The 14,629-nt window shown below is 32.0% G+C and overlaps 1 protein-coding gene across 1 annotated transcript; it reads right to left on the bottom strand.

The window, feature by feature from the left end:
- Positions 1 to 806: 806 nt before the first annotated feature.
- LOC124449521 (L-threonine ammonia-lyase-like) lies at positions 807 to 14,170 on the bottom strand. Its single transcript, XM_047000466.1, has 14 exons — positions 13,802 to 14,170; positions 10,099 to 10,169; positions 9,971 to 10,016; positions 9,563 to 9,748; positions 8,923 to 8,978; positions 8,477 to 8,639; positions 8,269 to 8,362; positions 7,440 to 7,515; positions 6,690 to 6,815; positions 4,504 to 4,729; positions 4,201 to 4,309; positions 3,846 to 3,935; positions 3,524 to 3,574; positions 807 to 1,224 (listed from the first exon to the last, which is right to left on the bottom strand). Exons 1-14 carry the CDS (start codon positions 13,895 to 13,897, stop codon positions 992 to 994), a joined length of 1,623 nt encoding a protein of 540 aa, XP_046856422.1. The 5' UTR covers positions 13,898 to 14,170; the 3' UTR covers positions 807 to 991.
- Between the last annotated feature and the right edge of the window lie 459 nt (positions 14,171 to 14,629).

Genomic DNA, 14,629 nt, shown 5'->3' on the forward strand with positions numbered 1-14,629 from the left:
TCACAACAAAAACAACTTTTCAAAAGCAATTTCTCTATGCACTTAACTTCAAAATTGACAAAACCCTTAAAATGAGCCCCTAAAATGAACTGTTTCCACTAAAAAGAGATACATACATTAATGCCAACAAATACCAGTTTTTCTGGGAAATCATCTAAATCAAGATATATTTCTCTCGGTAATGTTTTTAATAAACAACGATCATATTTCATGCGTTCATTAAAGATATCCAAAATTCCTTTAGCCTCTGAAAAGGGATTTAAACAACTTTTATGTTTAACAGCATTTCATCAAGATGTAAAGCGGTATTTCTAGAAGACTACCCAATACAATCCAGTGAGCTAAAACCATTAGAAAAATTTCTAACTATATTTTTTTGATTTCTTTTATTGAAGTGTTAGTTTCGTACATATAACATTAGCTTGAATGAAGTAACTCACACATGTAAAGTAAACATGAATACAGTATTGGGCAAATATAAAGAATTGAATGGTGAAGAAACAAATTTTCCGTTTTGTTTTCTTATTCATGAATAAACGGCAATATGGTTTACTTCAAACTCGGAAAATCATCAAGCAACGTTCTTTAGTTGTAATGTTTGGGTGTCAATTGTGTATTGTCATTGTGAATTAGTTTGAAGTGTAGTGTTTTTTAGTTGATCGTTTGTTTGTATTGTGAATAAGTCGTTTGTAAGGTGCCGGTAATTGCTGTGATCTGTTCAGGGGGGGGTTTGTTCCAAGTTGGTATACCAACTTTCTAATGTAAGCCGTTGTCTATAGTCAGTACTGTAAGTGATGCATTTTGCCGAAGATCAGGCAAAGTAGAAAACTTCACAAAACTCTCCAATGATTCTTCGCATAAGTCTAATATTAAATAGACATATTCCGTTCCAACATCCTCTTCTAAGTAGGAATAATTCACAACATATTTTGACTTCTTTGCGTTGAATTCATTCAAAATTTTCTTTTCTTGATGAGCTAGATCAATACAGTTATCTCGAAATATTCGTTTCACTGCCTTGCCGTAACCATCCTTTCTCAGTCCAAGAAAAACACGGCTTCCATCGCTTCCTCTGCCAATGCAAAACTCGTTTAAGAAAATCACACGCACATCTCCCACTTTTTTTACCTTCTCTCGCTTTCGGCCAATGTTTGATCATTTCAGAAAACATTTTTTTATGTTTTGCTGATTCACCTATGTATTTCCACTCTTGCGACTGCAATTCTTAAAACGGACATAAAATTATTATACTTTAGTAAACAAATAAAATAAAATACATAATATTAGCTCAAAATTCCTTAACTGAGCACACATAAATTCGATACTATACATTTTAGCAAAAAACGCACCATCAACGATTAAATATGCTAAATATTCTCAGATATGCAATCAAATCTGTTAATATTGTAAGATAGCGTAAACTTTAAAATTAATGGTGTGTCTAGACACAAATTTTTTTGTGATATAATGAGTTACATGTATTGCTTCTGTGTTTCTTTCCAATAATTTTTGATGAGAGTCATATGTAAATTGAAACAATAAACGTTATGCTGTTCTTTTTGATTTTGTTAACGTTTCTACATTGTGTGTGTGTTTTTTGTTTTTTTTAGTAACAGCTGAAAACGTGTTCTAATATAAGTCTTTTAAGAAAAGATTTAGCTGTACTGTATTGTTCAGCTACCAACATATCACACAAATGACAATATTAAAATTACTGAACAAAAATTTCCCAATCTTGTCAAATTATTCTGTAGTAATAACCATCAAACTAGTCTTCAATGAAAATAGGAAGTCACACTACAAATCGTTCATCTGACACTGAATTACTGCAAATAATGAAGTAATAATTGTTTAATTAAGAAATAATAACATTTTAATGTAAAATTGTTTTCCGAGAGGCAGTTTGAAACAGTTGGCAGCCTACAGCAAAAAAACATCGCAGTTAAGATGCAATTAGAAAACCTAGAGTTAAATTATGGTCCGAGTTTTGGGAAATCTGGCTGATAAATATGCGAGCACTTAGCATTCAAATCGCAGTTTATTTTAAATGTTTCGATTTTAAACGTCATTTTATAATTCTTATAACTTATGCATAAATGCGATCAATAAAGTTATGCATAAAATAGCATGAAATAATCCGCAATTTGGATGCCTAGCGTTCATGAAGGTTTGGCTAATTTTCCTGGGATTTGTAAGCTTAAGCAACATGCGCCATAATTAACCTTTACGTTTTTGCAATTACTGTTTAACTTTTACCTTTCTGTGCTTAAACTATTTTAAAATTTTTCTCCGAAACCCAATCTTTACCCTCATTCACTATTTAAACAAGGCGACTATGTTAGTCAATTAACTGCTGATAATTCTCGATATATGTAGGTATGACAACATATTTAGAAGTAGAAGTTTCTACAATTATTGACGCCATCAAAAGCTTGTTTTGAAAACTCAAATGATGGCAGTATTTTCTACTGTTCTAAAATTCGATAAGCAAATGCTTTTTGAGCAAAAAGGATGCAGAAAACACTAAAAATACGACGAAGGTGGTTTTGAACAATTTTACAGCATATTTAATCGAGAAGAACTTGAAAAAACTGTTTGGCTAGGACAAATTGGCGTGGGCTTAAAAATATTATACATTCTCTACTTTTAGTAATATTTCATTTAGTTGAGGTGATTGATAAAACAATTGTTGAATTCGGCCATCGCATGGTATCAAGAATCATTCAGACCTCGGTCAATGTTATGATACGAAGCTGATACTCAACCTCGTAGAATAATTGTTTGATATGACATCATACCTACAAATATCGAGAATGAATTGCAGGTAGTTGACCAACAATTATTCAATTATGGTCAAGGTTACAATTCTTGATATCAGGCAAAAACTGAAATTAATAATTGTTTTATTATACAATTATAAATGCAGAATCGTTCAAACTATTTCGTATGGAAGCCATAAAGTTTACGTGCTGTAACAATGATTTTTTTGCAGTTCAACTTCCTCTTTTTCTTTTTTATACCTAATAAAATCTCTCTCGACCGACAGTGTAGCTCTTTTGGTGCGTTTTTTACGTCCTTATTCTTAATGAATTGAGCAACAACTGTATTTAAAACGCTTGTAAATCTCGAGAAAAATCCGCCTTATGCTTTTTTGTCTACACTTTTCATTTGAACAGTTATAACAGGTGGCAAGACATGGTGAATTATTTGCAGGCCTTAGCCAATCACAATCAAGATTGCATTTGCAACAACATTGCAGTGATAATAAGAGAAAATATTATGTGGTATTTTGCATAATTTTAGCAACTGTAAAAACGCCGTCTTGTGTCATGATAAAATACACAGTTAAAACATTTTCACTTACAAATGAAATGTTAAATGATTCATTAACTAGACATTTTAGAATCTTGTTGCAAATATAGTTATAAACATCATATTAGACTATAAATTGTTGTTCGTATTCTAAGTTTAAAATAATTTTAAGATTCTCAAAGTAGAGTCTTAACAAAATTCTATTACTTACTTGGCCTTTTTCTGGAAAGCTCGGCAGTGAAGTCAACATCATTATTCGTATCTAAATGATATAGCAAACATTCCTTTTTTTTCAGAATCTACAAGAATACAGTTATTTGAAATGTACAATTAGATATAAAATATCCAATTAAAACAAGTTTGTTAACAAATGACATTTAAAAAGTTTCATTAACTTGAAATTTTAGAATTTAATTGACATAGTAAATTTATAAATAACATATTAGGTTATATATTGTTGCTCGTATTCTGCGTTTAACACAGCATTTTAAGATTTTCATAGTACTGTCTTTTTATAAAATTCTACAACTTACTTGGCACTTTCTCAGAAGGCTTGGCAGCGATGTCAACATCATTATCCCTCTTATCTGATTGATAACGCAAATATTCCCCTTCACCAGAACCTACGATAATGCAATTAAACTTAAATTACAGAAAATTAATGTAAATACCAAAACATCTCATATGATTAAGATATTATGTAAGGTGTGATTGGTGGAAAGCGTGAAGTCCCCTTCCTGAAGATCGCATGCTGAAAAAATCTTTTTATGTTTACAATAGTGCTTACTGTTATATGATAACTAGTCATGGCATTGATATAATTTATAGGTGCCAATCTTTGACTGTTTGTAAATTAAGTAAAATGTTTTTAACATTATCATTGCAAACCGTTATCGAAAGAAGGCCAATTCACTTCTTCCTTGCTGTAATTTGAAATCAAAGCTTCTTTGAGTTTTTTTCCATGATTACGGTCTCGTACCCTGGCCACAATCTTGAACTACATATGATACAGGAAGGAGGTATCGAAATTATAAGCTGAAATTTTGTACAAATTGGGAGATCATGTACATTGATTTCTTATGTACCATCCTCACTATAAAGTAAGTACTTATACACGAAGATCAAATTGATGTAATATAGTTACACATTTTATATATAAAATATCCCTATGCTGATCATGCAGTGCATTACCTGGACGCTGAATGCACTTGAAAGCCACCAAGCTCTTTCGTAGAAAATATCTTTAACGTCTGCTCCAACACTGGCCACCAGTTGAGTGACATCAGCTATCGCTCCAGGTCTGTCACTTACTGTGACCACGAAACGCACCAAACGACCATCAGCGGCCAGGCCACGATCCAAACACCTTCCCAACACAATTGAATCAATGTTCCTACCACAAAGAGCAATGACAACCCTAAACACGACATTAGAGCGTTATATTCATTTTTTTCAAAAAAGTTTCTTGTAAATTAAGGGGCATCAATCAAATACACAATAACTCAAAAACATATCTATCGTGATCGAAACATTACACATTCTAGAGTGGAGTATATAATATCACAAATTTCAACATCAGATTACTCCCAACAAATAGTCTAGACTGCAGTAACATAAACACTCAAATTTTAATATCAAACTAGTCTGGAAGCAAATATTAGACTAGATTATAAAAAGATAAAAGTTTTAACAGGAGATCACTTCTAATGAAGAAACTACATTAGAGTAAATAAGGAATTAAGTTTTAGCACAACTTTGTAAAAGAATTATTTATAATGCATGTATAACGATACGACAAGTTAAAAAACATGCTTCGACTTCTTGTGATGCCATCTTTAAGTCAAGGATATATTGTATACAATACATGATATATATAGTAATATTATACAGTGATAGTTAGGGCAAATGTAAGTAGATTATTAAGCCCTTATTAAAAGGGCTCGAGGTTTTTACGGAGAAATATCTGACCGAAGTTTGTTTACATTTGACTCTAGAAAATACATTTTTTGGACCGTGATACATTACAGAAAACAATGGACCGCCAAAAATGCTTCTAAGTCAATCAAAGCGCTTTATTTTGGCAGAAGTGACATTATTGCCAAATAGTAGATATTGAATAATGCAATATAATATTGGTTTGAATTAATGATGAATATATATACATATTGGGTTAGTTTTAACAATTTGAAGTGGTGCTTTAATTTTAAATGAAAATGTAGTTTCTGCAGTGTCAATGATTTTAAAACAAGATGATGAGCATCAAATCTCTTCTATTAGGCGATTCTTTCCCACTACATGTCCCCTTCATAAACAGAAATGTCAAAAGATACCTGAGAAAAAATTGCGAAGTAAACATCAAATACTAATTGCAAAGTAAACACCAAAACTTGTGATACAACAACCACGACCGTCAACTGGTAATAACCCATACAAACTCGACTTCAAACTACATTTATCAAACATCATTCACGACACACACAACGCAGACTTACAAACATTATTGCTCCATTAAGTTTGGTTTTGCTTTATTTATATTATATAAAGTAATTGATTATTCATAACGTTGAGCTTGAGATCATTATCAGTTACTGTTTTCAAGCAAGAGGCTCAGGGAAAGCTCTTGAATTGTGCAGAAAATGAGATATATTTTATGTGGCACAAATGTAAGTAAGCATTGGGATGGATTTATCTTAAGTAAAATAGTACCATCATTCATATATTTTATAATTTATTATAGCTTCAGATTATTACTTTTAGTGTAATATTAGAACAAACCCTTGTGTTTGGTGCACCGTCGTCTACGCTATCGGTCTAATTTTCAAACATTACCAACAAATTTTCACTTCGTCCAAAATAAAAAATTACTTTTCATTCAAAGATCCTATCTCTAATTCTCTTCATTGGTGACACACCAATTTGATTTTGATCTCACTTAAAAGCAGAAAAGCATTTCACATTAAAACAACTTACATTATTCATAACGTTCAAGTTTTAACACTATACTCAGTATCTAAACACACTCATCATTTCTTCAAACCAATACTTTATTGAAATATTTATACATAATAAACTCAAATCCACATAAGCTATAACTGTATCATATTACCCTTTACTATATATATTTTACCATGCACAGATCACTCCTGATCAAGATACTAAAGCAGAATATATAAAAACTCAAATTTCAGCATCAGACCACTCAAGATGAAGACACAAGACTGGAGTATATGAGGACTTAAGTTTCAACATTAGATTAATCCTAATAAAGACACTATTTTGACATTCAACGGCTTTTTCTCTTTTGAAAAAACGGAAATCGATAGAGGAAAATACTCAACAATAGACTTTTTTATAAATCTTAAAAAAATTACACCTACTTTTTCTCTTTTAGTTCGGGCACTTGTTCTGTAAGGCAGACAGCAAGACCAACTGCACCAGCACCTTCAATTGTAACTTTCTCTTCCTCGAGCAATCGTAGTACAGCTAGTGCGATGTAATCTTCACTGTGTAGTAAATTAAGTAATTTAGTACAAAGTTCAACTATTTACTCTTCCTTAGTAACTCTATTTTATTATAACTTTTACAAAACATGGAATATTTAAATAATTTAAGCATTTTCTGGAGAAAAAATAAACCTTTTTTGAAAAAAAAAGTAAATGGTTTGAAGCCGGGAGTATTATTACATGTTTGTATATGTAAATCGACCAGGTTAGTTGAGTTGTGAGAAGGACTGCTGTTGTTGATATTGACTGACGTTTCGACACCAATAGTCCTTGCCAGGATTCTACTAACCTGGAAGCCCTACATCTACGAACATGTGCTTTAAAGTATGCTATAATGAGAATATTACATATGAAAAACCTATAGAAAACATTTTTGAAAGAACTGAAAAACTATGATAAGTAAATTAAACTGTAAAACTTGCTGTCATGCTAAAGAGCCTTGCGTATAAAATAAACAGAAACATTATGTTTAAAAGGTGTAAATAACTGAAGATGAAGCACTGGAGCAGGTTTAAGCCCTTTGATGATAGGCACGCATTGAATTTCATGAAACTGCATGCATAAATGAAAAGTAAATATAATATCATGTGTTAAACTATTCTTTATTTCTTTGTCAATACTTACTGTACTGTGATCATTCTATCAATGTGAGGTTCTGCTGTATGAAAGGCATTTATGCTATCTTTTGAAACGCATAAACCTGCAAAAGAATAAGATTTTGAAAGGATGATTTAACTATTTCTTATGATTTAAAGATGATATAACGTTAAAATTAAGCAGTTAGCCGGTTATGCTTCAGTGGCGCTCTAATTATCTAACAGTTAGTCTTTGATTTAACGATTCCTACCCCCAAACGATGTTTCTTTTTATTCAATGATTTATAAAAAGCCAATACAATCTTACAGTTGTTTTAGGATTTTCTAGTAGCCAATTAAAACGCAGTTACATCATTATAAAGCTATCACCCAATGATAAGTCATTGATTTACTGTTCACCAACTACATTATAGTTACGTTAATAATTTATTGTTATCTGTAATGACATTAGAAAAGAAAGTCAATAATTTACCATAAGCCAATGTTATCTCCTTATTTACATCTACCTTTTCTAGTTCACCCTTATTTTTTGCTGCAGTAAAACTTGGACATTGCTCTGATTCAATGCCCTATAAATTACAAACTGCGTCCTCCTTCAATTTAAATAAAAAACCTTTTACCAATAATCTTACATTTAGCCATGCTGATCGCCCAATTATGTTTCTTTTCAATCAATGATTTACCAAAAGCCAATATCATCAATACATCGTCAGCCAATGATATTACAATCACGTCAATTATTTGCCGTTAGCCAATAATAGAACAGTCAAATCAACAATTTACCCGGCCGATGATATAAGTGCTTTGCTGATTATTAACTCTCAACCAATGATATTTATAAAAGGTCAATAATTTACCAGGAGCCAAAGTTATCGCCTGATTCACACCTATTTTTACTGGTTCACCGTTCATTGCAGCAGTAAAACTTGCACAGCGCTCCGATTCGACACCCTATAAATTAATAACGCCTTGTTAATTTTTACACTCTTTGAACTTTGAAGTTGGATAAAAATTCAAGAATACCCATCAAATATTCTCTACTTTAGCACTATATCATTTACTCACTATGACAAGGGTTTTTGGACTTAGCTCCTTCACTGCCACGGCAACACCTGCAATCAGCCCGCCACCACCTACAGGAATAATGACAGCATCAACATCTTTTACTTGTTGTATAATCTCCAGACCCATTGTTCCGGCTCCTGCAATGATGCTGGGATCGTCGCATCTTATAAATAAATTTAAATCAATGAGTAGTCAGAAAATATCAATTTCTGAAAGTAATCAAACACCCTAAGTACAGTGAGCATTATCTGAATTGATCCTTCTGAGACCTTGCAGATCTTCTACTACACAACTTTTATGATAAAAATTCACAACAAATATTTATTCGTCGTCTTACTTGTTAAATATTTTTTGATCACGTTTCTAAGATGGAAATTTTGCTATTTTATGCCATAGTGAGAATCTCCTTGTAAAAAATGTTTGCTGTAGTTATGCATCACATATACCTGTTGATGTATTGCAATTCATTAGTCGCAGCTTTTTTCAGGGCAAAGTTTTCTGACTATTAAGAGAATATGTATTGAATTTGCGAATATTCAAATAGTTGCGTTTCGGTTTATGTAAATACAACATGAAGGTCAAAACTACACAAAAACATTTTGCTATACGTCCCTCGTTTAAAGGGTTGTAATTACATAAAATGTTTAACTAGAGTTTCACGAGTGAAAACATAGAAGAGATACTATTAAAAATTATATTTCAACAGTGTTTGCTCACAGTAAAAATAGCTAACATGCTCCAAACAAATTATAGTAAATTAGAAAGTGATAAAATAGCAGTTAACAGTTGTCTTCTTACTTCCTTTATTACTATATTTGCAAACACACAAGGACATCTTAAGATATTTTTACATGCACTAGTGTATTCTAGAGTAATTCTGTAAATATTCGTATATTTTTTTATTTTTATATGTTCATCTAATTTTTCATGTCTGACGTTTTATTCATATAAGCACTTAAGCTCAAAGGCAGAGGAGCAAGAAATTTTTTATGTCAAAATCTTCTCATGCAACATCAAAACGTCAAAGAATCTTTTCCTCAAGTTTTAGGCTAACGTTTAGAAGCAATGACTAATTTTTCAACTTACATCAAGGAGATCCGTCCCTTGCTCGTGTACAGTGGCGCCGTATTTTTCACACGATGCAATTTTGTTAATTGGTGCATTCTCTGGCATGACAATCGTGACTGGAATGCCTAGTTGTTGCCCGTGGTATGAAAGAGCAAAGGCGTGGTTTCCATCTGAGGCAGCTATCACCCCTTTTCTTTTTTGATCCTAAGATGAGGATAGGCAAGGAGAATGTTTTTTAAAGAAGGATACGTAAATTAGATGGTAGATATTGTATTATACAGTGATGCATGAAGTAGAGAGAGAAAGTGGTAATCGTATTAAGGAATGTTATGTAAATTAGAGAGGTATATGTATCCATATAAAGAGAATGTGTTTATATGATGTATATATATATATATTTTATTACAAAGAGTGATTTCACCATACATCAGATAGCATTTCTAGTGCATTTCTTACTCCTCTTTCCTTAAAACTGGAAAAACGTGATTCATCGTTAGTAAATAGAACTTCGCCATTTCTCACTGTAGATTGCTCAGTTAACATATTTTACAAACCTTCCAGTGGGTAAAAGGTAATTTTTTTTGAAATACACTTCCATGCCCAGTGCATCAGACATTTTTGAGTACTGCAAAGATGATAGAAAATTGTGTTTTTGAAGATCTGCACTAGTCGAACAATTTCCATCAGTCAAACGTGCATGCCAATTAGAATCATCATTGACTACATTTTTTTGAAGCATTTTTGAAAGAAATTAGTACGAGCGATAGTCAACATTTATTGCGAAATCATTTGATGATTAACTACTTAAAGTTAAAAATGAAAATTTTAATGTTTTCACCTAAAAGAAGTTTTCAAAGTCCTATGAGAGCATTTTTTATAACTTATGACTATTTAGCTCTATTGTTTAGTCGGAAGTTAATAAACAACCTTTTTCCTTACGCCTTAATGCCTGTGGAATATGATGCTTTTTTTAAGTCCTAGCAACATGAGTGTTTAACGATTTTTTACATGTAACTAGTTAGAACTCTTGATCTCCCAATTCCATACACAATTTTTCTAACCTCTAACCTTAACACCTTTTTATAAGCGTCTTACGTCAAAAGATTGACTTATTGTGACAAGTCCATGATTAATTTCTCAATAAAACGTGTTTTCTTTGTGATATTTTGCAAATTACTGATAAAAATGAAATTGAACAAACTTATGTTACTAGAACTTGTGTTCTATACTTTAAGTTGATACGTATTTAATAAAGAATTATTAAAAATCAACGACAGCACATAAACTACTTTTCGCATACTTTATACATCATATTATGGGTGTCCTTTTGACAGTGACATTTTTGCTCAATTTTTTATTTTATAAGGAATTTACGTAGGATATGCTCTCGTATCCTTTCTGTCATTTGTAAATAATTAAGTCAAGTGTGAAAAACTAAATGATTATTTTAAAAGGCATTTATGTGCAGGGATGACAATATTTTTTATAGTTCCAAATAGTTTTCCGTTATTTATAATGTACCCATATTTTCTAAAGAACAAAAATATATCCTTACTTAATATGTCGTATAAATAAAAGTAATTCAACCGTTGTAAGATAGATCGTAGGCTGTAGACATTGACGTTGAACATTAAATGATTTCGTTTAGTTATCGGTGATATTTCTAATTGTAGGTGTAAGTCAATATATACTAAGGAAGGCAGATGGCTAAATCACAAACCCTAACATTTTGGGCTACGCTACTTTTATCCTAAGTTGAGACGTTGGATGCCTGCAAAGAAGTCACCAATAAACTAACAGGAAATATAACTCCAATCTAAATTTTAGAAAAAAGTCTCAAGAAAAAGAAACATCCTTTGGCTTGAATCCACCTTACTGTAAGAATTTAAACACAAAACGTTGTAAAAAATTTCGTTTTTCATATAGAAAAGCATTTCTCGCCCTCTTCAAATCTCCACAAAATCTTTAACAAAAAATCTGTAACTTTAGCAACAGTAATTGCGTTGGCGAAAGTCCAATTTCCTCTTCGCCCTAATGCCTGTGGAATTTGTGATGTTTAGTTTTGACTTTAAAGAACTTATACTAGATATGTTTCATGTTGCATTATGCATAATTCAGGGTGAACCAGAAAATTGCATGACTGTAGCGAAACGACTCCCCGTTTAGAGTTCTAGGGTTAACCTCCCCCGGGACATTTTGAAATTTAATATGGTCGAAATAGCAATTTTCTGCAAATTTGGAAACAAATATGGAAAGTTTGCAGTGCTTATCACGTAAGCCTTTCTACAAAGCTCGTCAAAAATAGCTTCAATTGGATCTTTTTCAACATACAATGAAGTGGAGCATTAGATAAATACATGGCAAAGGTATTTTCCTTACAAAAAAAAATGCACCCTGCTTATGCTAATGTTCAGTGAAAGGAGTGGGAAGAATAATAAGGCATCTCCATAAACAATTCAATGCTTGTAATGCATCAAAGACAGGAGACTAAGGTTTCTTCACCATACATTGCAATGGACCACGAATAATAAAGAAATTGCCATAACCGGAAGTCCTAAATTTTGACATACAATGGAATAAGTGCAAATTAGCAAATGACATAAAAATAAAACATTATCTTTTAAAGAGTTTATAAGTTATGACAGCAATACATTTACTTCAATTTCACAGGGAAGACACATGATATGCATCTGCCTCAAAATCATGTCCTTTAAAACTATGCATTATGATACAACCACAATCATTACTTACATTAGAATATCCGCATTTATATAAATAATCAATCCATACAGTAGAAGCCATATAGACAATAATCAAATCCAGGAATGAATCATTTGACATTTAAATTTAAAGTTCAAATGCTCTTGGGTTTGTCCATATCACTGCCGCAGATGTTGGAAATGACAAATGAATTCAACTACATGTTATGAAACAAACCACTCAATTGAAATAAATATAAATGAAACATTTAAGGCATGTGCAATAAGAAATCATAGAGCCTTTGAGTCTGCAGAAAATCTACAGTACAAATTTATTGGAAAATATGACACAATAACAATTCATTTGCACAGTGGCAAAAAGAGCATCGTAAAGTCGAGTCAGTTACAAAATTTGTCGAATTTCATGTGAAATCCAGCTTGGTACGTATTATTTATCAATTTACTTCACTGTGTGTGATTTATGCAGCGTAATTCCTTATTTCTAGGGAACTGCAGTTTGGAAAATTGGCATATATGAACATGTGTGTCGCCGACTCTAGCCTTACTCATTTTAGCTGCAATGATTCTATTGCACTCTTGCTGAAGTGATAAAATCACATTCATTGTGGCCTTTGCCTTAAAGGAAAACGGTTTATTTAACAAATGTCGTTTTAACGTTTCGTGAAATGACATTGTGAATGTTGCCAAAAAAGCTTAAATAAGTTGTACATACACCAAAAATTAAGTTATATAAAGCAAATTACGCAATGGTATCGAACTTTTGCCACTGTTGCCGTGATTTGTGATATGATTGGCTAAGCATCGTTCGACTGTTGCCACAATTAGCAATGTGATTGGTTAAGCAAGCCTGACAGTAGCCAAACTTCGCTAAATTAAGCAACATACTGTGGCGAGTTCAGCATTATCCAAATCAGGGTGATTTTGAACGATGTGATCGCGTTTACTTGATTTATGAGCAAATACTTCATGTTAATCACTGAAAAGCTTCAATTTAACAATTTATTGAATTTACTTGCGTTGCACATGAATACAAAATTTGTAAAATAATTTGTTTTATGCAATTATTTGGCGACTGATATTTTTCGACAATTCTGACTGTTGCTTTTGCAACGTTTGCTAAAGTCTAGATCCACCCCTGGCCGTAACTGGTCAGTATTCTTCATTTTTGACCCATAATTTTTCTAACCTCTAAGTATAATAAACATCTTTTAGAAGCGTCTAACAAACTACGTCAACTAATTGTCATAAGTCCAGGATTTATTGGCTTAGTAAAACGTGTCCGCTTTGTGGTATTTTGTAACTTGCTTATAATTACGAAATTGAATTAAACGTATCTAATTAGAAATTATGTTCGATACCTTAATTTCATAAGTATTTAAGTGAAAAATCAATCAAAGTCAACAAGCAAATAAAATGTTAAATGACAGTAATCAAACTGCATTTCACATAGTTCTTTGATCATACTAAAGTGAGTTTTTTTTGACAGTGAAGTTTTGTTTAAATTTGTTATTTTATAAAATTCGCAACATTATGTTACCTCGCAAGGAGTTTGAGGCACGCTACCTCGGATTCTTGACTGAGCTGTTGACACATCATCAAACGTAACACGAACTGGTTGGGCTTGTTCGCTCATTTCATTCTATTCATTGCCTTCCAAAGAACTTGAAGGAGTCGATTCCGCCATTGTTGACATTCACACGAAGAAATTGCACGACAGAATTGGTTTAACACCTAAAATTGTTTTATTAAAAAAGGTTTAACACCCTGCTAGTTTAAAAAATAACTAACTTTTGAAAAATCGCCTTTATTTTTCAGTGACTTTCCTCTGAAAGTTTGTTCCAAACTGCGCTGAGACTCTTCATGACAATTATATAAATTATTCGACCGGTAATTTTCATAAGCAGAATTTAACGTTGCGCAAGCTATTTAGAAAGTGAAAGATTTGCTTTGTATTTGTAATTTAATTATGTTACGTGGCAGAAATGTAATCTGAAAATAATAAGCGTTTCTATAACTGGAACTCTACAGTACATCACTGCAATGCTAAAGTTTTCATATTTTAAACTTTTAACTTCACGGAACAAAATTTCTAAGTGGAATGGTTCTACTTAGACTTGAAACGAGAATGAAACATTTTTCTCATTTTTCAAATAATTTTCCCACACATACGACTTGCAGTCACAAAGACAGCGCAGTATGTCAAATTTCCTATGAATATTTGCATTTTTTATCGATTGTGAAAGTAAATAGAAAACTTTATTATTAATGGATATAAAACTCGGTATAACATAAAAAGATAGAAATGTTTTGTTAAATTTTGTGTACTATGGAAACTACCAAACTCTACAGGCGGTCGTCTATCGTA

Source organism: Xenia sp. Carnegie-2017, unplaced genomic scaffold, assembly GCF_021976095.1.
Source record: "Xenia sp. Carnegie-2017 unplaced genomic scaffold, XeniaSp_v1 HiC_scaffold_23, whole genome shotgun sequence".
NCBI lineage: Eukaryota > Metazoa > Cnidaria > Anthozoa > Malacalcyonacea > Xeniidae > Xenia > Xenia sp. Carnegie-2017.